Source organism: Molossus molossus, unplaced genomic scaffold (assembly GCF_014108415.1).
Source record: "Molossus molossus isolate mMolMol1 unplaced genomic scaffold, mMolMol1.p scaffold_m16_p_7, whole genome shotgun sequence".
Lineage (NCBI taxonomy): Eukaryota > Metazoa > Chordata > Mammalia > Chiroptera > Molossidae > Molossus > Molossus molossus.
This window is the reverse complement of record NW_023425401.1, coordinates 4,661,805-4,686,790: the sequence shown is the minus strand read 5'-3', so window position 1 is coordinate 4,686,790 and position 24,986 is coordinate 4,661,805. Positions and strand designations below refer to the sequence as shown.

Below are 24,986 nucleotides of genomic sequence, written 5' to 3'. Positions count from 1 at the left end.
ATTTTTAATAAGTGAGAAAATAAGTGAGAAAAATCTGCACTTTTTTTTTTTTTCCTAATAGCAAACAGTTCGTAAGAATCTACCCCACGAGTAAGGTCACTGTGCCCACAGTTGTTCCCAGTGTCCCCGGATGGCATGATCCGTATCCTGACGGGAAGGAGACCTGTGGTCCTTTAGAAACGGCTGTGATCTCATCCACCCTGTGTCATGGGCCCTCGACGTTCTGTCTGTAGGCACCGAACCTCCGTCCTCTGCCAGCAGCGGGCTCTGCCATGCCGGTGGGCTCTGCCATGCCGGTGGGCTGACGCTGGAAGCCGGGCACATCTCCTCCGTGTCCTCACGTGCGTACCATCGACTCCGAGCGCCTTCCTAGGATACGCTTAAACCAGCAAAGACATCTTTTCTTCACCAAAAATGCTTTCACGCATTTCTTTTCTTCCAAGGAGACGCATTTCTGTGCGCCCTCCTGACCACTTCACGACCTGGGCGTGCGTGCGGAGCCCATCGGAAGCCCTCTTGCTTCCAGATCGAGTTTTCCTGCGATTTTAGTCGTGTGCCCTGAGGAAAAGCAGGGTTCTGGACCTGCACCCACATTCTCAAAACAGAGAAGCCTCCTGGAGCCCTAACTACCAGAATCAGAACATGAAATAGTTAGTTCCATTCTATTTTTTTTCTCTAAAATTTTGGAAAGAAACCACGAACGAGGAATTGCTAACAGGAGGAAGAATGAATGACTGTAGAAAAATCTGGACAAGCAGCCACGCTGGGCAGCTGCTGTTGGGTTCTGGGTGGTTAACGGGACTGCAGGGAACGTCCTCCACCCTCTGGGAACTGCACAGGCATGAGGCCGACGTACGGATGGGCAAAGGGATGGGGACCTTGTTCCTGCCAAGGGCCATTTGGATATTTAGAACATCATTGGCGGGCCACACAAAATCATCAACTTAAAAATTAGCCTGCTCTGTGTGGTCAGGCTAATTTGGTGAGGTGTGTGATGTGAGCAGGTATTGGTTTCGAGGGCTTTCTATGGCCCGTGGGTCGAATGTGCCCCACCCCTGGCTGCTCCCAAGAGTCTGAGCAAGATTTCAACAAATGCAGCCAGTTCATTTATAGCAGGTGTCTTTGTTTTTACATTTCAAATGTTAACAATCAAGCTCTTCCCTCTAAGCTGTAGTAGAGCACATGCATTTACCTCGGCTTTCAGAGAGCCCTAAGGGCCTAAAGTATGCAGATGCCAGGCTTCGACTGAGGATGTCTGCAGAAGACGGGAGGCCCTGTATTTGAGTGAGGGGAGCAGATGGAGTCCCCGACTGAGGCAGAAAGAAGAGCCAGGAAGGCCCCCGAGGGCACGGAAGGAGGCGAGGCTGGACACGAACAGCCTCTCCCAGGCAGGGTCTCTCTTCACCCCGCTCAGTCTGGCCCGCGGCCTCTCCCCTCCCCAGCGCCCTCAGCAGCCCCCTCCCAGTCCGAATCAACAAGAACGCCCCTTCTTCTCTGATGCAAAGGGATCTCGCACCCCCCTCCCAATACCATAGCTTCCTCTACTCCACATGACTTATTCAAAGATAATAAGAGCAATCCTGATGCCAGTGGTTAAGATAATAAAAGGGATTCCACATCATTACATCTGCAGGTCTAGTTCTGTTGCTGGACTTACCCCTCTGCGGTACTCACCGATGCCTTCTACCATCACGCATTATTAGGGGCTGATCCCGGGGGGCAGGGTCATCGTAGTGGCCCCGAGCCTGGAGCAGTCCGGAGGTGCCCACACCCACAGTGGGACCACGCTCCTCCCAACAACACAGGGATCTGGATGCGCACTCAGTGTCCGCACCGCCCACGGCTATGCTCTCCGGGTCACCGCACTCACAGAGGCGGCCTGAGGTGGCCGACCAGGAGGAGACCGAAGCTTCACCGACGCCACAGAACCTGTTCCTTTCCTTTGCTCGGGAGTGTTTTATAGAATACGCGGAATTTAACATTTCCCCCCAAATAACTCCAAACACATCCGTCTTTATTCACAGCCTCCGAGAGGATCGTCCCCTGACACCTGTGGCCTATCTGGAATTGTACTGGAGCCCAAGCCGCGCTCAGTTCCCCCGGTTTCCACCACTTGGACTGATGAGCGCCGATCGCTGGGGCGACGGGTCGGGTGGGAAACGGTCCATCGCTGCGCTGAGTGTCATCAGGTTCGACGGCCAACTGCTTTCTTGTGCGAGATGAACGTACAACACGAAGTGAGGAGATCATAATCTTAAAACTTTCAACAACCATCTGGTATGGATTTTGATGTGAAACTAAAACGCTTCCTGACACCATCCGTGGCCGACTCAGGCTGCATGAGCTTGGGGTGGGGGAGAGGCTCGCGTTCTCTGTGGCGACCAAGCCGGCGGCTCAGACCGAATGGGGACGGCATCTGTTCCCGTACACCCTGCAGGTAACTCCCAGTTCAGAGAGCCAGCGCCGGGAGCAGTTCATCACCAACGTCACTCTGCTCCCAATTCTGCTTCCATTGATGCGGGAAAATATAATAAACCAGAAACGCCACTCTTTTCTGACAGGTGTGATTTCCAGGCGGTGGTGGCCGGGGCCGCAGAAGGAACGCACCCCCTCCTGTCCTTGACCGTCATCGGTTCTTTCACTGTGATCTCAACCTTTAGGCCGTGTCTCTGAACTGAGCGAATGCAGACACGTGGTCCACCTCAGTGCCATCCACGTCGCACCCTGTACCCACCCAGTGACCATCACTTTTGACCTGTGTGCCTCTGGGCAGCGGCCACACTGGACGGCGAGGTATCTCCTTTCATCCATTAACAGGAAACTGAATCTGATCAGGCTGGAATTCCCCCAAGGAAGGATGCTCACCTACTTCCCTGTGCCACTCGACTGACTAGTTCCTTGTTCTGCATCGCCTTTTCGTCGCATTTTATATCATTTCTGTTCCTCATTCAGGCGACATGTGTAGACACCAAGACTGGGCCGAGACGCGGTCCGTCAGCGGGAGGCAGCATCGCAGGTCCAAACACCTAAGACGGTGGTTCTCAAACTCCCTACTGCCTCGTGTTGTGGCGACCCCCAACCGTAACACTATTTTCGTGGCTACTTTGTAACTGTAATTTTGCTTCTGGTATGTCTTAGGCGACCCCTGTGAAAGGGTCGTTCGACCCCCAGGTTGAGAACCGCGGACAAGACAAGGTGAAGCCTACGTGAGTGACAAGGCTCAGCCGGACACGGGAGACGCTGAGGCGCACAGTATGCAGGTAACAAACACCCGGACATGCAAGTCAGCAGAGGGAATGCAGAATAAAGAGCTAAGAGCATGTGACACAGGGAAATACGTGATACTTGGTGAATGGCTCAGAAATACAAAGACAGACTCAAGTATCTGTCTATAAATCTCTATCTTTAAATGTGTTCATTTTATCTTAGGAAAAGGAAACGCATAATCTTCTCAACCTTTTCCTAACTCTTGAATGGATTTCAAAAGACAGGGAAAGTAGAAAATAAAACTACAGGCTATTTCCACACAGATGTCCTGGTGATATCTGGAACATTAATAATCTGTCTGTGTACAAGTGTCCAGCACTTAGTATTGGCAGCACCAGAGTGGGTAATGTACACAAACTATCTCTTCGTGAGTCCTTGCAAATTAAACAATGTTGCCCCAGTTTTACAAATGAGGAAAGGGAGACTCAGAAAATCTGAGAAACAGATTGTATTAGTCAGGAACCGGCCAGGTTCCAATCTCTCTGTTTTACTCTCCAATCTCCAGTTCAGGTGCTGGCACTAATTAGCCCAACCTTCTTGGGTGTAGGAACCCTTGGAATAAAAAAAAAAAAAAAAAAAAATCCACTGATGATCCCAAAGATCTTTTATTTATGTGGCTTGTATCTTTCAACATATGCCATATAAAAAACTAAAACTGACCATTTAAAACATATGTCAATTCATTTAAAAATAACAACCCCATTATACGTTATCATAAAAAAACATATTTTTGCTTAAAATAACTATTTTTCCCCAAATAGTTAAGAGTGGCACTGTTTTACATTTTTGCAAATCTCTTTAATGTCTGGCTTAATAGAGACATCTGGATTCTCACATCTGCTTTTGAAGTGATCAGTTGTGATGTTATGTGTCCTATAGTCTCTCCAAAATTGCACTGTACACTCATGAAAGAATTAGAATGAAAAAGGCAGGTAAGTTCTTAATATTATCACCCAAACAGTTTTGCCCTCAGATTCCCTAAAAGGGTGCCACGGATTTAGTAGCATTGTCTCAATCACACTTTGAGAACCTTGGATCCCAAAGTTTATTTTTGATATTGCATCTGTATTATTTCAGAAAACACAAATTCAGACGTGCAAGTATAAATTTTTGTTTTCTGTGATGTAACTTATCACCTCACCTCTCAAGCTGCTAGTCTGCCTGGTGTCTGAAAACATAACCCAGTCATTTCGGGATAAACTTAGTCACGTCTGGGTTTCCTAGGTAATTTCTGCATAAGCTCAGCTGCAGACTTCATAATCCTCCCCCTCCTTCTCCCCGAAGAGGGGCTGCATGGTGAGGGGCAGGTCACACCGGAGCCATGGCATCAGTGGGGGGCAGCCGGGTGGCAAAGCCCTGCTCTGGCATCCACCAAGTCTCCCGTCAACTGCACTTGTACAATCTGGTTTTCGGTGAAATATCTGTTGGCTTTCAATTATGTCCTCCAAGCCGCCACGCTTAGCTATGTCCCCTCGTCATAACTAAGTGTGACTTTGAAGCTGTGGTCTCTCTACCCACTTCCCTGCCCTGGGAGGCAAGAAGGTCTCACTGCCTCCTTGGGTCCACAGGAAACAAAGGATTATTACATCCGCTTGCTTGCCAGACTCCCCCCATAGCCATCTCCACCCTCCCGACCCCGGGTCACCTAGTGTGGGACACGTCCATGAGATCGTTGTCTCGCAAAGCTCCAGAGGGGGCAGGGCGGTCATCGCTGCTGTGACCACACCACAGCCCCCATCCATGTGCTTTTGTCGAAGTCCGGCCGTCTCGCTGGCTGGCACCTGCACGGCGAACCCCCAGTCTCCCCTGCTCGACCCTTCACCTGGCGGCAGTCCCTGGCCTCAGCCCTCCCCGCTCAGCCCGAGGAAAGTCAAGGGCAGCACAGCCGCGGCTCCTGAATCTTGCTTCTGACAGTTCCCCTTCGAGCCACGGCAACACCAACCTAATCCAGTGTGAGGATGTCTCACCCTTTAAGCTAATTTTATTCCAATACATTGTTTAAACTTCAAACATAAATACATTTTCTAACATCCTCACCGGAGGATGTTTTTATTGATTTTTAAAGAGACAAGAAGAGGAAGTTGGGGGAGGGAGAGAGAGAAAGAGAGAAAAACTGATGAGAGAGAGAAATATCAATTGGCTGCCTCCTGTATGTAGCTGACCAGGGATTGAATCCGAAACCTAGGTATGTGCCACCTTTTGGTGTATGGGATGATGTTCCAAGCAGCTGAGCCACCCAGCCAGGGCTTAAGAAATAAGTAAGTGTTATGCTCTGGTATCTACAGTACTTTGCTTTTAAAAATTCAAGGCCCTTTTCTACCTCATACAGCCTTCCCGACTCAAACACCACGGACTTCCAGACCATGGCGTAGCTGAGGGTTCAGCACCCTACTGAGAACTCAGAAAGTAAGAATGTGACTCTTCTTTAAAGGGTTAACGCTAGTCTCAGACATAAGACTCAGATGGTAATAAGCTTCAAACTGATTTAATGGGAAAGGAACTGTATTAAAAGCATGTACATACACACAAAAACATATGTATATGTGAATAAAAAAGAATTTAGTAAGGAGAAATTACATGATGAGTTAATATGTCAAAAGACCATCTTTTCCCCTCTGGCAACCATTAAAATGTTCTGTGTGTCTGGGGGGTCTGGGTGTAAAAGGGGCAGGGATTGAGAAGTACAAATCAGGTGTCACAGAACAGCACGGGGGTGTGATCTACAGCGCAGGGAGTCTAGTCAACGATACTGTGATAGCTGTGCATGGTGCCAGCTGGGGGTTGGCTCCACCGGGGTGAGCACTTCGTAAGTCACATAATGTCCCATCAGGATTGCACACCTGAAACTAACACAATATTATACATTGACTGTATTTAATAAGTAAAGTATCTAAAAGGACATTTGTATAGTAGTAGAGTCTACATACGCAAATGTAGTCAGCTACCCGTGTTACATTAATTTTGAAAAGAAGACATGGTTTTATCTATAAATTCTAATAAATATCCCTCCCCCTCCCCCTCCCTCCTCTTCTGAAAACATCTGAAATCGCATATACAGCCTGCAGGACCCAGGTGGTAAGATGGTATGACTGTGTCACTGGAGTGTGAGAAGAGGTACTATTAGGGAAGATGTGAAATTCATTAAGGATAGAGCTTTATATTTATGAGTAACAGAGATATGAGGCTAGATTATCTCTGATACAAAAATAAATAAATGTAGCAGATAAAACTATAAATTCTCATGTATAAATATGAATGCAAAAACTCCAAATAAAATCTTGACAAATCCAATTGCATAGTGAAAAAATGACCAAATAGGACTTATGGCAGGAATGCACGACAGGGAAATTTAAAGATACCTATTGATGTAATATATTCACCCCATTAGCAGATAAATACAAAACATAACCATTGCTATCTTGATCGAAACCTGGTATCAAAGGCTGAAATACTTAAAACCTAATAACCTCCACTTTCAGACAAACGTTTAATAACCAAAAAAAGAAAGAAACCCAAAAAGCCAAGTGAGAATTGAAGAAAAAACACTTAATTCCATACGAGTAGCCTAAGAAAACTGTTCCATTCACTGATCAAGAGTGGACGGTTCCCATGAACTTCAAGAGGAAGGGCATGGAGGTTCAATTCAAAGAAAGAAAGCAAAAATGAGCCGTGTAAAGCTTTTCTCATGCCAACCTACAAAGACAGACATAATCATCCAAAAAGGTAGAAGAATGAATAAGAACATTCGGGGATGTGGCCAGAACCAAGATCAACATTAACCGCTTCCCTGTACACAGAAATAATCTACGGCAAATTTCATTGGGAAAAGAAATCTTTTGAGAGAGAGCAATAAAAAAATCTATGGAACAAATAGGAATACATCTAACGAGAAATACGCAAATTTTATATGAAGAAAACTATAAAACTGCCCATTGCCTTATTTGGTACGAAGTCCGGCATGTTTTCCTTTTATTGTAGAATTGAAATTTTACAGGAGAAGGCGCATCTAAGCAATACTATTTATGATTAAATTAGTTAACTTTCTAGATTGGCTGGGTTAAAAATCCCGGTTTGAAAAGGGAGGGGGGAGATTTGACATGTTTACACATACTTTATTTGTAAGACTTTTAAAGTCTCGACTGGCCCAGTACTGCAAGGCTGCAAACTCGTCCGCCTTGTGATTAACCGCTTGGCCCTTCAAGGGGATATGGGCAGAGACGAGCCCAATGTCGCATTTAAAGTTTTTTGCTAAACACACACATCTATGTTTTTCTGCTCAAAATTGGCAAGTTATAAAACCCATTTAAAATCTTTTTTAAACACCATGCGGCAACAATCCCTAGAGGCAGGGACTTTAGATGGTGCTTAAACAATGAATTTTTTTCCCCAACAATAACAATTTCCTCTCAATTCATTTGCAAAACCTCACCACACAGCATGAGGCATAATTTCCTGGTAAGCAACTATAAAGTAGAATTAACTATCCTCAGATGACCATGAAATGAAGTCAGCCATAGCGGATTAAGATGACCATAAACGCAGTTAAAAAGGCGCTGGTTCCCATAGCCCCCTAACCATGTTTAATTGCCACATTAAAAATCCTAACTGCATTCCCCTCACATGCTGGCCTGTGCTTTTACAACTCAGAATAGTGTCAACTAAATTAACTTGTTTTATCTGAACGCTGCACTTGGTGTTTTCATGTACATTACTGGAGACATTCGCCAGCTCCAGCCATTATGTCTGCATATTTCTATTAGACAAATTAATGTAATTAACTCCGTCAAACTGATTTTTACGAGGTGAGCCATGTGGTAGAAAAGAAACTCTTAGCCTTCAGCAACATGAGTCATCATAAAGAATCTATAGAAAAATGGCCCTGGCCAGTTTGGCTCAGCGGTTAGAGCGTCCGCCTGCGGTCCGGAGAGGCCCGGGTTCGGTTCCCGCTAAGGGCATGTACCTTGGTTGCAGTTTGTCCCCGGCCCTGGTGGGTCGTGCGGGTGGCAGCCACTCGGTGTGTCCCTTTCACATCGATGTTTCCCTCTCTCTCTCTTCCTCTCTCTCCCTCCCACTCTGTCTGTACAAAAAATGGAAAAATGTCCTCGGATGAGGATTAAAAAAAAAAAAAGAATCTATAGAAAAATGAAGTGTGTTGTCCATTTCTGACCGGGACCTTCAACCATCTGGAACAGACTCGTCTTCCCAGGAGCTGGGGAACGGAAGGAAAAGGGAAGCAGTAGCTGCGTTGGAATTACTGCTCGATGACCCCTACGTCACCCCACCCCAGCCGCCCCACTCACTGACCTCTGCGCCACAGACCGTAGCCTTTCCCCCTCGCGCTGTCCTGGTCTTCTGGACACACGGCCTCACTCCCGCCACCCACTCTCCACTGGACTGTCACCCACGCACCTTGCAGATTCAAGTGCAAAAGCCTTTGGCTTGTTTTCGCTTCACCCTCTGGGGGCCTCGCTCTCTGGAATGATGCTTCCACTGCAGACCCCAGTATGTCCAGATCTGGCTTCCTTCCTGGTCTACCCTTGACCTTCCCTCACCCGCACCACAGCTTCGGATGTGTGTCCTGTGGTCAAAGACTAGACACCACCCAAAGCTAAAGATGAATTCTCTGGTCCGCCAGCTACTCAGGAAACTGGCCAGCATTAATGACAGCATCTCTCTGTATTATAAACTATGTATAGTTTATAATCTTCCACGGGTAACAGGGCATGAGAAAAGTGAGTGATTCCGACTGGCCCAGGAAGAAATCACAAAGCATAAAGCCTTCTTGATTTCCTCCCTAAAACAACACCCTTCGGTTACCCTCACACCCAAGCTCGGACAAGAGTCAGAAACCAAAAGGCATCTATTCAAGGCAGCAAAGTAGCAGTGGTGTAGGCTGACATGTTCCAACATTCACACACACATACATACAGACAGTCACCCAGAAAGGCTCAGTCAGCCAGCTCACTGGAGGTACCCATCCCCACGAGGATTAAGGAAGGCTGAAAGTTCCAGTTTTCACCCCAGAAGCCAGGTCTTCCTGTGGCTGCCGGAAATGACCACTTCGTTCCCGGTGCTGGCCTCACGCTCTGCTGGAAACCACGGGACGGCCCGGGAACTGGGAGGAAGGCAAAGGCTCTCTGAAAATGATGACGCTTCAGATGGGCGATGACAAAATTCAAGACACTAGCAGCGGTTCTCCACCTGTGGGTCGTTCACAGGGGTCGCCTACGACATAACGGTAGCAAAATTACAGTTATGAAGTAGCAACGACAGTGATTCCATGGTTGGGGTCAGCACCACCGAGGAGCTGTATTAGAGGGTCGCGGCGTCAGGAAGGTGGGGAACCCCTGTGCGAAAGGAGAAGGTGCTGTGGTTTAATTACCCAGCGATCATCGCTGTCAATTCTTAATCCCTTTCATTTCCATCTCTTTTCCATCCATACCGATTGGGTCCCTCGACTTCCTGTCAGTGACATTCCTCGGGGTGGGCTTAGCTGAGAAGCTCGAGAGCTAAGCTGGACAGTTCAAGGTCACTTCCCACAAGCCCGACAGCGAGTCGTGGGACGAGATCTCGCCGCGCAGATGGAGTCCGAGTCAGCAGGGTGAGGCAGAGGGCAGGCGGACTGGCGTTCCTCTGCTGCTTTTACTTGCAAAGTCAGTCAAGAGGAATCTGCCCTTTCTGCAGCACAGATCCTGACATCGAATCCCCACTCTCATGAACGCCAAAAGCTCGGACCAGTCATCCGCTGTCCCGGTGCAAATCGTGGACAGAGATGATGTGGTCCTGGAATCAACCTCCGGGAGGGGGCCGCCTGACTCTCCAGGTGCCTAAACAGGAGGAGCCGGTCCCTTCCTAAATGCCAGCTTTGCAATGAGCCGCCCCTCCCCCAGGCAGAAACACGCTCATTGGATGCAGCCGGAACCGCAGTTTTATTGTATCTGAACTACTGTACTTTTCATCTCTGTTCTCAAGCTAGTGCTTAATCTAACTGACGAACCGCCACGCAAATATTTACTAAATGAATGACCAAGAACATAAAAATCAAAGAGACAGAGGGGGTGGAAGCTGGAAAGGACAGAAGATGATGAAAATCTAGATTATTCTAAAAGACTTATGGGACAAATAATTTCCTGAAGTTCAGAATTCTTTGATACCATTACAGCCACTTGAAGCAAATACTAATATATTTGAATTTCTTTTCTGTTGAATTTCAAAATGAGAAAAACACTTCTTCACAATTTGTATCCTATTGAAACTTACATTCTGATATACCCCGTAATTTTATTGAAATGTTTTCAGGTTAGGATTATAATTTTGTCATAAACTTAATTATACATCTAAAAGTTAAGGGAAAAGTCTTCCATAATACATGAGGCTAAAATCAAATGCAGACATCAAAATAACGCACATGCAAAAACCACACTGCCATTTCACCGCGTGCTTCGAAATCTCGAAGGTGTAACAGAACACAAGTCCCCACAGACTAGTCCAAGGACCTCTGATGGTCAAGACGTGTCAGAGGTTCCACAAGGTCTCCCTTTTCCAAGCCCATTGTCTGTGTGAGGGAAGACTTTCTGCATGTACTCCAACCACAGCAACATTTCACAGCAGACTGACTGCAAAAGCAGATGTGGAAATCCAGCTGTTTCTGTTAGCCAGACATTAAAGAGACTTACAGAAGCATATGACAGCACCACTTTTCTTACTAGATACTTTTGTTTTGGAAATATAGCTATTTTTTTCCCACACACAAAAAAATTATATTAATATATAATTGGTTTATTCTTATTTTAAATTACTTAATAAACATATTTTTTAAATTTTTCCAATTTTAATTTCTAATATGCTAAATGTTGATAAAACGAACCCACGTAAACAAAAGCTCTTTGGGGGTCTTCAATTTTTAAGACTTTTTTTTTTTTTTTTTTTATCCTCACCCGAGGACATTTTTCCATTTTTTGTTCAGGTAGAGTGGGAGGGAGAGAGAGGAACAGAAACATCGATGTGAAAGGAACACATCGAGTGGCTGCCACCCGCACAGCCGACCAGGGCCGGGGACAAACTGCAACCGAGGTACATGCCCTTAGCGGGAACCGAACCCAGGTCTCTCAGGACCGCAGGCCGACGCTCTAACCGCTGAGCCAAACCGGCCAGGGCCAATTTTTAAGACTTTTAATAAACAAAAAACACATTAGCAAAATCCTAGAATACTGCCAGAATTCCTTTTCGTAAACAATAAAGTAAATTAAAATTTAACTAGCTTTCCATGTGTATAAAATGCTAGGCAACCTTTCGAATTGCTGTAGGCGAGAGAACGTGGTATTGAACACACGGGTTTAACTACCAGGCTCACAACTTATCAGCTGTGTGGGTTGCTGTTCTTTTCACACCAACATGACAAGCTCAACAGTTGGCCTAGCAAAACTAAAGTCATTGCATGTTGCCAGCATTCTTGAACATTTGATTACCCAAAACGATACAGAGTGATTTGTATATAATTACCTACATTAACGAACTCAATTATCTGGGAGTGTATTTCAAAGCCAGCTCACTATTCAGAGTCATATATTCTATAGTAACTGTGTATCGCTGAAGCTGTCACAAAATGTGTCCTAAAATAGCTGTCTTGTTTTAGGGAGTCTCAACAAAATGCGTACTTCTTCAAACGCCAACACTGATCCAAGATTTCTCAGGAAGTCCTGGGGTTGCCTCGGGTCCCACGCCTACCCTTCCGGGAAGAAGGGCCTCCTCTGAGAGACGTCGGGGACACAGCTCTGAGGGCAGAAAATCAATGCGATCAAACCTGTCGGGCACCCAAAGCCGAGACATCGACTCTCCATTACCAACAATACAGTAAGCTCTCAACGAGCAGGTTCTCAATTCTTTTTGTCATCAAATTTTATAAGAAGTCTTGTCGAAGAAAGTTAGGGTCTGAGAAAGGTACTCCAAAGCAATAGCCTTCGATTCCCTGCCCCCCCATAATCCCCAAAGAATGTTCTAAAATTCTGCAATTACACTTTTTTGGTTGACATCTAAAATTTTTCATCACAAGTTTAAACGGTTACAAAGGATGTCATTTTCCATATGTTGTTAACACTCTCGTTTGAAAACAAAACTGTTATATCCCTCTTTACCAAAGAAAAGAATCTAAATTCACAGCAATTGGATAGACACCATCATCCATTTTTAAAATACATTATTTAAGAGTAAGAAATTTTACATGGTTCACCTTTTCTTGTGAACTCATTTATAATCACGTCCACACAGAATTTTACCTTAATATAACACTTTTTTTTTTATTTCTGAAAGTTTTTGCTGACCACCCCATCATACTTCTCTACAATAAAAATATTTTTCTTCAAATCTTACAACTTATCTTTCAAAGGGTTTTATTTCCTAAGACTGCAAAATTCAAACTAAAAATATATATTAGAAATGTATTTCTTAATGAAATAGATGAAACTTCTTCCTAAAATTTTACATAGGCCTCTGAATATGACTTATGGCTAGTATCAGGCAAGGTTTCACATCAATTTTTCTAGCCTTCATGTTTCTCTTGTTATGAACAGACTGAAAACTTGGTCTACCTCAGTGGACGAGAAGGGAAAGACTTTGTTACGGCAATGCTACTGAAGTCTTCAAAAGTGCATAATCATACACCAAATATTTTTAATAATCCACCAGCTGATAACTCAGTTTCATTTTCCTGCACATTTCCTGAAAACGAAGAAGTGGAAACCATCTGCGTTCCAAAAGGAGTTGTTACCTAGCATTTAGGTCATTCACGTTTTCAAAACCAATCCCGGTATTTCTAATATCCTTTGCTGAATGCAATGGATGGTTCCCAGCCTGGGGAAAGGCACCCTGGGACTTAGGAACGAGTGAGGGGTCCGTCTGCATTTCCTCTTGCGACACCGGAGAAGAGCAATCGTGAAAGTGGAGCTGGAAAAGAAAACCCTGCTTGAGGGACACTTTCTGGTGTGGACCAAGTTGAGGGAAGAGTATGGAGACTGAGAACTTAGAAGCTGATTCCTTCAAAATCAATCATGGGTCTTTGCATTGAAGGCCTCAGGTTGACGGGACACTCTAGCCTTCCACAGCTCTTAGTATCTTCAACTCTGTATTTACCTCCCTCGACTCCTCTCCTCTCCACACACACGCGCGCACACACACACACACACACACACACAGCAACCAGAGCCCATTCCCAGAAAGCAGTCATAGGAAGACCCCTCTGTATTTATTATAAAACTGCTGACCTGCGGCACAATCTTCACAACATCCTCAGTCCTTGCTGCACAGTGCACCCCTCAGAACAGCAGACACTCCACCTGTGACCTTGTTGAAATGGGAAGGCCGGCGCCCCTGCCAAGCCTGCTGAGTCAGAACGTGAGTGGACAGAATCCCCAGGAGACGTACATGCAGACACGCACTGACCCACAAAGGAGAGAAATACTTCTGAGAAGTTCCTGTGATGGAAACGTTGGTCTCTTGAAGAATCACGTTTCCTCCTTCCTGACCGTGGAAGTGGGGCGGCCCGGCGGTTCCACGTCTGTGCGTCTCGCTGGCACAGGCCAGCTTCTTTCCTAAGACCACACGGCTCCAACTACCAAATATACTGGAAACACATTTCCTCCTCCCTGCCCTGGGCTTCTGGAGCGTCCTTCCTCCTCAATCTGTCCTCTCCACAGCCGCAAGAGCAGAGTTCACGTAACAAATCTGACCGCAGCGCACCCCTACTGAAAAACCCTTCAAAGTGTCTCCAACTTCAAAATAAAATACAGTGAACCTTGGTTCTCGAACATAATTCGTTCCAGGAGGACGGTCGAGAACCAAATTGTTCGAGAACCGAAGCAATGAAACCCAATAGGAAATAATGGAAACTGGATTAATTCGTTCCAAGCCCCAGAAAATGCCTATTTACTGGCCTAATTTGTATATAATATGTAGAAAAACATAAGTCTCAACAAGAAATAAAAGTGTACAGTATGTCTAAGGGTTAAATTCAGTGTAAAGCGTGACTCTCTCCACAAAGCGTGACTCTCTCTCTGCACTCACACTGATGACGCGAGCAAGGCGCGCTGGGCCGAATGAACGCCATTCGGCTCAACTCGGCTCATCTCGGAAGTTCGAGTTCCAAATATTTGTTCGGATTCCGAGACAAAAGTTTCTCGAATCTCCTGGTCGAATACCGATTTGGTCGAAATTCGAGGCGTTCGAGAACCGAGGTATCACTGTACAAGGATGTGAGGACCTGACTACCTGGCCCCCGTTTACCTCTCATCTCGGAGCCACCTTCCCTTCCCTGCTATGATCATTCTTTCAGCTCCTCCCACACCACGTGCGACTGCCCATCAGCTGCGCCTTCCTCATCTGCCTCCTCACCCTCTGCTCGTCCTGCCTCCTCCTGCAAGGCCACTCAGGCGTCGTCCCCTCCGAGAAGCGTCCGGCACACACACAATGGCAAGGTTTATTTTCTCTGGGTTCCCACCGAACTTATCATTTCGTATTCAAATCATCTCTGTCTTCCTAAACAGACAACAAAACGAACGGCATAAAGCCGGTGATGAGTACGGAGTCAAACGGAATAAAATAAACTTTGATTCTTAAGCATAAGAACCATAACAGCTCGAACAATTAGTACATTTGCTTCTCTGCTCTGTACGTGTGGTGTTTTATGTCATCAGGCAGTTTCCATGTTTTGCTTTTATTGTTTTTAATAATCGACCTCAATACCTCTTTTGCCACCAGGCAGAGTGTAGGTACCCATACAGAACATGGCTATGCAACTTTGGTGACATTGTATGATCTGAGTCACAGCTTCTTTTATTTATTTTTTTCCCTTTATTGATTTGAGAGAGAGAGAGAGAACATCGACTGGCTGCCTCCTGCATGTCCCCCACGGGGGATCTGGCCCACAACCTGGGCATGTGTCCTGGAATTGAACCGGCGACCTCTTGGTGCATGGGTCGCGCTCAACCACTGAGCCACGCCAGCCGGACAACAGCTTCTTTATATTAATGAAATCATAATTACAAGATCATGTTAGACAAGTAGTATCGAATTATGTGAAATATTCTGTATAAACTATAAACATTTTATACATAGTAATGATTCGTTTTTACTGAAATCATACCCAATATACCAAAAATTCCAGTGGCTGGAACTTTGAACCAACAGAAAGTGTCTTAAGAAATAAGATAAACTTGAAATGAGAAGGTCCTAACCTTCCTGCCACTGAACTTTAATATTTAATTCAGTGTAACGTTCATATCCTTGAGTGGCCTCCACCTAATTCTCCATTTCCTTAGTTTCCTGTACTTTGAGAAGGGTGTAGAAAAGTAAGTGACTATCTGAAATTGTTCAGCTTCTGAAACACAGTCTGGGGTCCGGAATATTTTATTTTTTGGAAGTATTTCGTGCTTACCCTTTTCAAGGACCCTGCTCCATCTCACCTGCCTGTGACAGGTATCATTACTAATCCCACCCCCGGCACCTTGCAGTCCACCCGAGGGCCACTGTGGGATGTCCTGCCATGCGGCAGCCAACTGCTCCCGCACACCCAGAAAGGACTATAAATAAGGCGAAGAGAATTAAAACGTCGTCAGCTGTGAAGGATGCCTCTTAACGGAAGCCAGAGAAACTCAATAAATAACCAGTTTGCTGGAGGATGAAGAGAGGAAACAATCAGCCGCTGGTCTAAGCCCACAATATATCAACGTGCAGAGCCAGCACACCCACACCCACGCGTGGGGGTGCACGCCCTCCTCGCCAGAGAGAATCATGGCGCCATGGACACGTGGCCGCCCAGCCCGGGCGCGGACGGGGCGTGATGAGCCGGGGGATCTTGTTATCGGAGAAAAGGCGGGTCACGAGGACTCAGACGGTCAATGACGGGGAACCGACGAGGATAAAGACAGAAAGCAGCGAGGGGAGGTTCACAGAGCACAAAGCGCAGGGCTAACTGGTCGAGTCAAGTCGCTGCGGACACTAGAGCACCGTCTTTTGTAACCAGTGTAATAAAACCTGGCTCAGGCAAGAATTATCCACCGCTGCTACATCAAGAGCAGAAATGCCAACCAGGAGCAGAGTCTGCGCCTGGTCTCCGCTGTCTCCCACGGACTGCCCACCTGTCACACTGGAGAAATGGGACACCGCCTGGACCAGGTGGGCACCGGGCAAGCCAGAGAGAGAAAAGCCTCTGCCACCGCCTCAAGCTCCAGCACCCGACGACCCCACTTTAAAACCCTGGATACCCTACTCGGCAAAAGGCTGAGGCACTGATACAGAAAGTCTCCCAGGGTAACGTGCTCACTGACGGATGGACGGACTGAACATAGGTCCTTCTGTGGCCGCCCAGCACCCCGCCGGGCTCTGCATCACCTCAGCTCCCTTTCGGGGGACTGTCCCCCACTGTGCAGCCCTGTGTCACACAGACCCAAAGGCAGGCTCTCCGGCCGTGGGAACCCTGGGAGGCTGCTTCCAGGGACCTTCCCTTGCTCCCTGGTCCGGCTGGTGAGCACACTGCCAGGCTCAGACAAGCAGGCTCCATCTCGCAGGTTCCACACAAGGGCCGAGGACGCGGTTAGGGCCCACTCGGGTCAGCAACGGAGCCGGGGGGTTTTGTTTAGTGTTCCTGCTACCTGCATCCCTGCCCGGTTCTCCTCGCTTTGAGCACAGCTCGGCAGTCTCCCTCCTACCCCGGAGCGCCTCCCTTCCCGCTCATCTCGGGTAGGTCCCGGCACTGTGGGTATAGGTCCCGGCACTGTGGGTGGGTCCCGGCACTGTGGGTATAGGTCCCGGCACTGCGGGTGGGTCCCAGCACTGTGGGTGGGTCCCGGCACTGTGGGTATAGGTCCCGGCACTGTGGGTGGGTCCCGGCACTGTGGGTATAGGTCCCGGCACTGCGGGTGGGTCCCAGCACTGTGGGTGGGTCCCGGCACTGTGGGTATAGGTCCCGGCACTGCGGGTGGGTCCCGGCACTGTGGGTGGGTCCCGGCACTGCGGGTAGGTCCCGGGCCCTGCGGGTTGGTCCCACTCACTGCGGGTAGGTCCCTCTTCCTGTGGGTGGGTCCCGGCACTGCGGGTAGGTCCCGGGCCCTGCGGGTCGGTCCGCTCACTGCGGGTAGGTGCCGGCACTGCGGGTCGGTCCGCTCACTGCGGGTAGGTGCCGGCACTGCGGGTTGGTCCCTCTTCCTGAGGGTAGGTCCCAGCACTGCGGGTAGGGTAGGTCCTGGCACTGTGGGTAGATCCCAGCCCTGCGGGTAGGTCCCGGCCCTGCGGGTAGGTCCCGGCCCTGCGGGTGGGTCCCGGCCCTGCGGGTAGGGTAGGTCCCGGCCCTGCGGGTAGGTCCCTCTTCCTGCGGGTGGGTCCCGGCACTGCGGGTCGGTCCCACTCCCTGCGGGTAGGTCCCTAGCAACATCAACAACAAAGGCGGTGCATGTATGGAATGAAATACAGACATAGGGCATAAAATTGCATCATTTTATGTAGCATTTCTTTGGGTGACTAATTCTTTGCCATTGCTTGGGCAGATTGGAACCCGTGCTAGCCAAAGAACCCGGAGCTCTGAAACCTAGTCCAGGCTTTCCATCGGAAGTGAGAATTCACTCGCTTTTTTTATGTTTCCTCGTCTCTAGCGGAGGTGGTTTAAACTGCAAGATTTCTTGTACTCTTAAGATACTATGTTGTATACAAAGGAGATTCTTAATGATAATACCAATAACATATACCTTCTATCAAGAAATAAACAAATGGCCCTGGCCGGTTTGGCTCAGCGGTTGGAGCGTTGGCCTGCGGAGGAGAGTCTCAGTTCCGCTAGGGGCACACACCAAAAAATAAATAAATAAATAAATAAATAAATAAATAAATACAAACAAATGGATGATTACTGAATTTAGTATTTCCCATTCTTTTTTAGTTTGTTTTTTTTTTCCTTTTTTCTTTATTGATTTTTAGAGAGAGAGGAAGAGAGAGATAGAAACATCAATGAGAGAAAACACTGACTGGCCGCCCCCTGTATGCCCCCACTGGGGATTTGGCCCACAACCTGGGCATGTACCCTGACCAGGAATCAAACCGGCAACCTCTTGGTTCATGGGTCAATGCTCAACCACTGAGCCACACCAGCTGGGCTTAAAGTTGTTTTCTTTTCATACAAATCAGATGGTATGGTAGTTTCTAACATGACAAATAAACAGACATCAAATACTTTCAGACTGTTTCCCTAAGATAAAGTCATCACTGCTGAGAATATCTATCCCTAAGAAATAAAAAGGTTTGAAATATTACAACTCAGTAAATAGCATTATGGTTGTAAGATCAGCAGGCAAAGCAAAGCATCTTCTATCGATTTTTAATTTTCTGATATCACATTCTCCTGAAATATGCTTTTCTTCATGTTTTCAGATGTGGTATAATAAATATCAGCCTTACAGAGAAGTTTCAAGTTCGAGAGAACAAATCATTCCTTTTAAAATCCATTGATGAGTTTGATAGACATGTTTTGCTAAATATGCATGAAGTGGATTTGTGCACTCACTAAGGAATATATCCGTAATGGTACGAGGGGTTCGACTTTCCTACGAGATCTAAAAGCACTAGTGTCGAATCGGCCAAAATTCTTTAAACTGGCATTAACCATAAATTGGCAAGAATCTAAATAACCTACGGGAGGTCATATCATGAGGTCGGAAGGCGTTTCAACATTGAAACCAAGACAGCCACAGAAGAGGACGACTGTGAGTTCTTTAACAATTAAAAAGAAAAGCCACCCTCCAAAAGCCATTCAAACGACAAGGACTCACAATCTTTAAAGCGTGTCTCCAAGAATGATTTGATAGTCACACTGAGCAAGCATTGGCTGTATTTAAAATGCTGTGAAAAATAAATGAGATGCTCTGAGATTTGTGTCCCTCCTGAAAGTTTTATCTCCCCAGACCTATGCGCGTACATACTATTTGTTACTAACTCTCAACACGGGCCGTGTCATCTATCACGAAAGTCACTGTGCTAAATTCTGGGGCAGCAAAGAGGAGTAAGAATGGGTTCCTGGCCGCAGGGCGCACGGAGCCACGAAACCAACTCGAGATAACGTGGTACGTGCTGGAAGAGAGATGGTATCTAGTGCTGTCGACCAAGGAAGCTGTGGATTCGGTTTGGGGGCAGAGAAAAGGTGACATGTTAAACCTTTACGGAAACATAGGAAATAGCAACACAAACTCGCCGCTAGAACGTCCCAGTCAGACATGCCTGAGTGTACACCCCAGGCCCTGCGACCAGGCAAGCTGTCTGGAACCTAGACCCTTGCCTGGTCCTGTCACTCACTGTTGGGATCTGAGGCCTCAATTTTCTAGTCTCTAAGGACTCGGAGTCATGCTTTTGACTCTGTGATTTCCCCACTGGTTCTAGCGTGAATCTATGTTTTATATCAAATGATAAAAATTCCTGTCTCTGTGGGATGTCTTCGTGTAGCAAGTATTTCTAGATGACTTGCTCTGTGCCAGGCACAGTTCTGCCACACAGCATTTAGTAGTGAATAAAATAGGCCCACATCTCACGGAAGTTAGATCGGAAGTGTCTACCGGAAAACATTTAGAATGCGGTGTTGCTCCCTGTTGCACACATTCCCCTGTAGGCCTTACTATGTACTTGAATAGTTAACACTTCCTCGGAAGAGGGGGACGGACGGGAGAGGGTCGCGGGGTGGTGGTGGGGGGAGATAAACCACAGAACTTACATGCACGTATGCATACCCAGGGACACAGACAACAATGCTGGGGGCGGGGGTGGGTTGGGGGGAGGGTGTCGATGGGGGGAAAAGGAGAAACATCTGTAACAGAAATTTAAAAAAACAAAAACAAATAGTTAACACTGATAAATTTGAAATAACTGTGAACATTGACACACACAGAGAAATTTGGACGAAGTGGTGGGTCACACCGCCACCAAGAGGACACTTCTCTCTACATCCACGGTGGATCATGCACAGAGCACCTTTCGGAAGGGACCCAGCCAGCAGGCGCTCCGGGCCACCTGACACAGCGACGCCGGTGCCATCGGGCTCTCTAAACCAGCCCGGGACTTCGGGTCATCTCTCCTTCCTCATTGAGACCATCCCGGTTACTTGAGAGCTGGAATATAACCCAGCACGTGTTACTTAAGGATAAATGAACCTCCCCCCGGTGAGAAAATACAAACACGGGAACGACAGCCCCACTCCCTTGTCAGGCGGTCCTCGTCCGCGCCCCGTGTTTCCCGGGCTTGGTTTGGACTGTTTTACAACACGAGGCCTTTATGGACAGTCGCATATCACCACCTTGTGAAAACTGATTGTTATCCAATCAGCACGTGAGACATCGGCGATGTGGGGCGCCCTGGGACAGCGGGTGTGTTGGCAGGAGGCGGTTGAGAAGGTGGGGGGGGGCACAGTCCCTGGAGGAAGTGCAGGGGCTTGGTCTCCCCGCTTGTGCTCCTCTTCCTGGCCGGCTTCTCTCCCTTACTAACCCAGCACCTTCCCTGGAAGCCCTTCCCACGACCTCCTGGGACGTCTTCTCCACCCTGCCACAGCTCCTCCCCCGGAGAGTCTGCACACTTGTCATTCCGCCAGCTGGAGAGCAGACCTTATGGGGGCCGTGGTCACTCCCCAGCTCGGGCGCCTGTAGGACAGTTCTCATGTCCAGCCCCTTCCATGACTGTGTCTTTGTCCATCTTCCTATAATCTTGGCCAGGATGATGGGAGTCCCATGATTTCAATATGAAAACAAAAACCTTGGTGCCGGATGCAAACAGCACCTTTCAAAAGAGGACCTTGGCACAGCAGGTACTGCCCGCAGCCCTTGGGCACCGGTCGGTGCACGGAGATGCTGTCGCCCGTCCAGACCGTGTGTGCCAAGACTGGCCTCACAGGGCACACCCACCTGCTAGGCCCCTTCTTTAAACACAGGGAGGCACCTATCCATGACATATACGAGAAATTTGAAAGTCGAAAAAGTGTAAAGAGATGGGCATACGTTTTAGCATCAATAAGCCCAGCTTGGGGAAAGACTCCATAAAGCAAAGCAAAACAAACACGTATGCAAACAAAACACACTGTAAAACCACTTTTTCAAGGTGAGCCCATCAGCATCAAGCATGCACTGCAAGGCGCTGTCTTAAATTTCTGCGAGTCAGCACCAGTGAGCGTGTCCCAGCTGTGTCCCTGGGAATGCATGTGCGTCGGCCAAGAGCAGCCACCGGGTGATTTCCGGAGCCTCGGCCTCCCAATCTGACTGGGAGGGGCAGCCGGCCCCGCACAGTGGCCAGCCCGAGGGTCTGTCCCGGCCTCGTGTGCACACGGCCAGCTGCAAAACCCAACGCCACACAGGACACTGGGGAAGGCAGGAGGCTTCACGGTGCACATTCCCACGACCTGTGGGGCCGCCGGTGGGCAGGAGGCACGGCTGAGCCCTGAAAGAAGCTGTCGCGGCAAAGCAGACGCCACGGAAAGCAGACAGGGTCACAGAAGCGGGACTTTGGGGACACAGCTGAGGCAACGATGAAGCCTCAGAGATGGCCTGCCCCAGCCTGCTGTTTTCTCAGCTCGGGGAGACCCCCTCACAGGACCAGTCCCCCCGGCGTTGCAGGGCCACAGCCAGGAGGGAAAACTGAGGAGTCCTGCCTGCTGCAGCCCCCAGGGTCCGACGGTGCTGACCATCCTGCGGACATCAGGATGGACTTACTCGTCCGTCCCGGAGTCCCCTCTCCATCCACTCTCAGAAGAGGACCCCCAGGTCCTCTCCAGTTTCCACACAGCTCCGGGGCAGTGCGGGAACCCGAAGGCGCCAGGGCCCCCCGCCCAGCCCCCACCCACCTCTCCTCCCCGCCCTTTCTTCCTGGGACTGCTGTGAAGCCCGGACGCTGCAGGTTCTCTGCACGCCTGTCTTCCACGCCAATGCGCGCTCGTGGGGGAGGACACCTGTGTCTCTTGTTAACTGCAGTAACCCAGCACATCCAAGCACTCAACAGAAATTTGTTCAGAGAAGGAATATCCGAAAGAGCTATTTAAAAACAAAACAAACAAAGAAACCCCTGGCCGGCTTGGCTCAGCGGTTAGAGCGTCGGCCCGCGGACCAGAGAGACCCGGGTTCGGTTCCCGCTAAGGGCACGTACCTCGGTTGCAGTTTATGTGTCTCTCTCACGTCAATGTTTCTCTTTCTCTTCCTCCCTCTCTTCCTCCTGCTCTATCTGAAGATAAATGCAAAAATGTCCTCTGGTGAGGATAATAAAATAAATAAAATAAAAGAGGCAGGGGCAAGTGAAAGGCTGTTTTTTCCAGACTTGACAGGTTTTAGTCTTTCGGGAGTAAGAAAGGGCTTGGACTCTAACACATGAAATTAATACACTGAACACATACAAAACTAATAAAAACTATGTCTATCAACCCTGGAATGTCTCTAAAACAGCTATTTTGGCATCTTTTAATTTCTATAATAACTTTTCATACAAAATATATATTTATTTTCAAGTCAATAATGATTTTCAAAAAGTAATTGCTTTCCAAATTATCACCGAAATGGTCTGCATTATTCACAACATAGTTTTCAGAATCAAACACATGTAATCATTTTAATGAGCATGTTGTTTTTTTATCTTTTATAGTTTATTTTAAAGCCCTAAAAAAATTCATAGTCATTCTTTTTGAAGTGCTGAAAAGGTGTAAACATTCTTTGTATTTTCTTAAATGAACTGAAAATATATGTCCCTGAGAAAACTTACAACTGTGTATAGCAATGTTATTCAGAGTTGCCCAAACTTGGAAGCAACCAAGAGGCCCTTCGGTAGGGGAGGAGATAAGGAGACTGGGCCATCCGACAAGGGACCGTTACTGGGCGCTGGGAACAAAGGCGCTAGGAATCCATGGAAACACAGAGGGACCTCCAGTGCCTGTCGCTGTGAACGCGCCAGTCTGACAGGCTCGTCCGGTGATCCCGACCACAGGGCGTCTGGGACAGGCGAGGCCGTGGAGACGCACAAGCTGAGAGGCTGCCGGTCCCAAGAGGTGGAGGACGAACAGGTGGAGCACAGGGGGCCTCTGGGCCGCGAGGTAGGTGCTGTGATGGTGAACACACGGCATTCCACACTCGTCCGAGCCCACGGCACCGCTCCACAGCCTGAGCCCCCAGGCAGACTACGGCTCTGGTTGGTACGAGTGCATGAATCCGCCCACCAGTTATAACAAATGCTCCACACTGATGCAGATTGTTAACAGGAGAAACCCGAGGTGGGGGTGGGGGTGGAGGGTGGGGGTGGGGGTGGAAGTGGGGGTGGGGGTGTGGGGGGGGTGATATATCGAAATTCTCTATACTTCTCAATTTTTCTGTAAACCTAAAATTTCTCTAAAAAACAAAGTCTAGCCCTGGCAGGTTTGGCTCAGCAGTTAGCGTTGGCCCCGAGGACCAACGAGTGGCAGGTTCAATTCCAGTCAAGAGCACGTGCCTCGGTTGCGGTTCGATCCCTGGCCCAGGTCAGGGTCGTGCAGGAGGCAGCCTCTCACATCGATGTTTCTCTCTCTCTCCCTCCCTCCCTCTCACTCATCTATCTGAAGATAAAAAGGGAAAAAAATTATCGGGTGAGGATTAAAAAAAATAATAAGGCCTATTAATTTAAAAATAAATAAAGGTGTAAACAGACAGCTCATGAGCTGTCAAATGAGCACTGATCTTCGGATGAGTTTTTGTTGTTGTTTTTGTTTGTTTTTTTATTATAAGTAAATTCTTTTTCATAAGGAAGAAGATGGTTGAGGGTGGGGGCAGAGTAGCAGACGGAGCTATAGAAGCGATTTCCTCCCCCAAGTCCCCCAGGAGGCGGTGAATACCTCGGAATCGGCAAGGATGGCCAGAAGGCTGGTTGTACCTACTGTAACAAAACACAGAGAATTCCATGAGCAGTCAGAATTCCTCGCCCTGTTTCAAGCACGTGACATCACAAATACACGTACGTCTACACATTTAAGTTGAACAACAAAGCCAAGTGACAAACCAGCGTTGATTTCACCTGGGTTTTAGTTATTGGGGGGAAGGGCCTGCAATGTTATCCAAGGCTCATTCCAGAGGGTTAAGTGCCTTACTCCAGAAGACTTAAAAGGGGCATAATTGATGCAATAATAATAATAATAATAAACTGCAGAAGAAGTTAAAGATCTCATGCCTCCCACAGAGTGGTTGTTAGGTGAACATTTCTTAAATTTCACTGAAAATGTAAATCAGGGAAGGGGAAACAACAAATTTTCTATGAAAAGGAAAAACATCGGAGCTAGTCGATGGGTCCCGATCACGGAGGGTGGGGTGTGGCGTCAGGAAGAACAGGCCGGTGCCACCCACCCAGCAGGGCTGTCTTGAGAACTGGATGAGCTGATGTTTGTAAATTACACTTGGCAAATGTCAAGTAACAAAAATATCAACATTGAGAAAAACACTACAGAGAGCAACTGCCTTTCAAGCTTCAGAGTGAGGGGAAGCAGAAGAGGCGATGTGGAGAGGATCCCCTTCGAACTGCTCCGGGGTAGGGATTTTAGGTCCCTTCCTGACCATTGTCATTATAAGCTTTGCTAATGCTCACAGTGCCCACAGGAGACAAATTGGTTACTGAAGATTGTAAACTAAAGGAAAATGCCTTCAAGGGTGGGGAGTAAGGGTAGAATGAATTCTAACACCAAAAGAAAAAAAAAAAAAAGCTAAGAT

The 24,986-nt window shown here is 47.7% G+C and overlaps 1 protein-coding gene across 16 annotated transcripts in view; it reads right to left on the bottom strand.

Moving 5' to 3' along the window:
- Positions 1-24,986, bottom strand: part of IMMP2L (inner mitochondrial membrane peptidase subunit 2) — a 690,201-nt gene that overhangs the window by 533,200 nt on the left and 132,015 nt on the right. Inside the window, exon 5 of one of the 16 annotated variants that reach the window (XM_036246423.1) lies at positions 11,931-12,041. The exons of 14 other annotated variants lie outside the window; for them this stretch is intronic. In XM_036246423.1, coding sequence (XP_036102316.1) covers positions 11,957-12,041 — 85 coding nt within the window. In that variant the 3' untranslated portion in view covers positions 11,931-11,956. Of the gene's footprint in view, positions 1-11,930; positions 12,042-14,675; positions 14,797-24,986 lie in introns of those variants that run through there. One more of the 16 variants, XM_036246428.1, reaches the window with a different exon arrangement.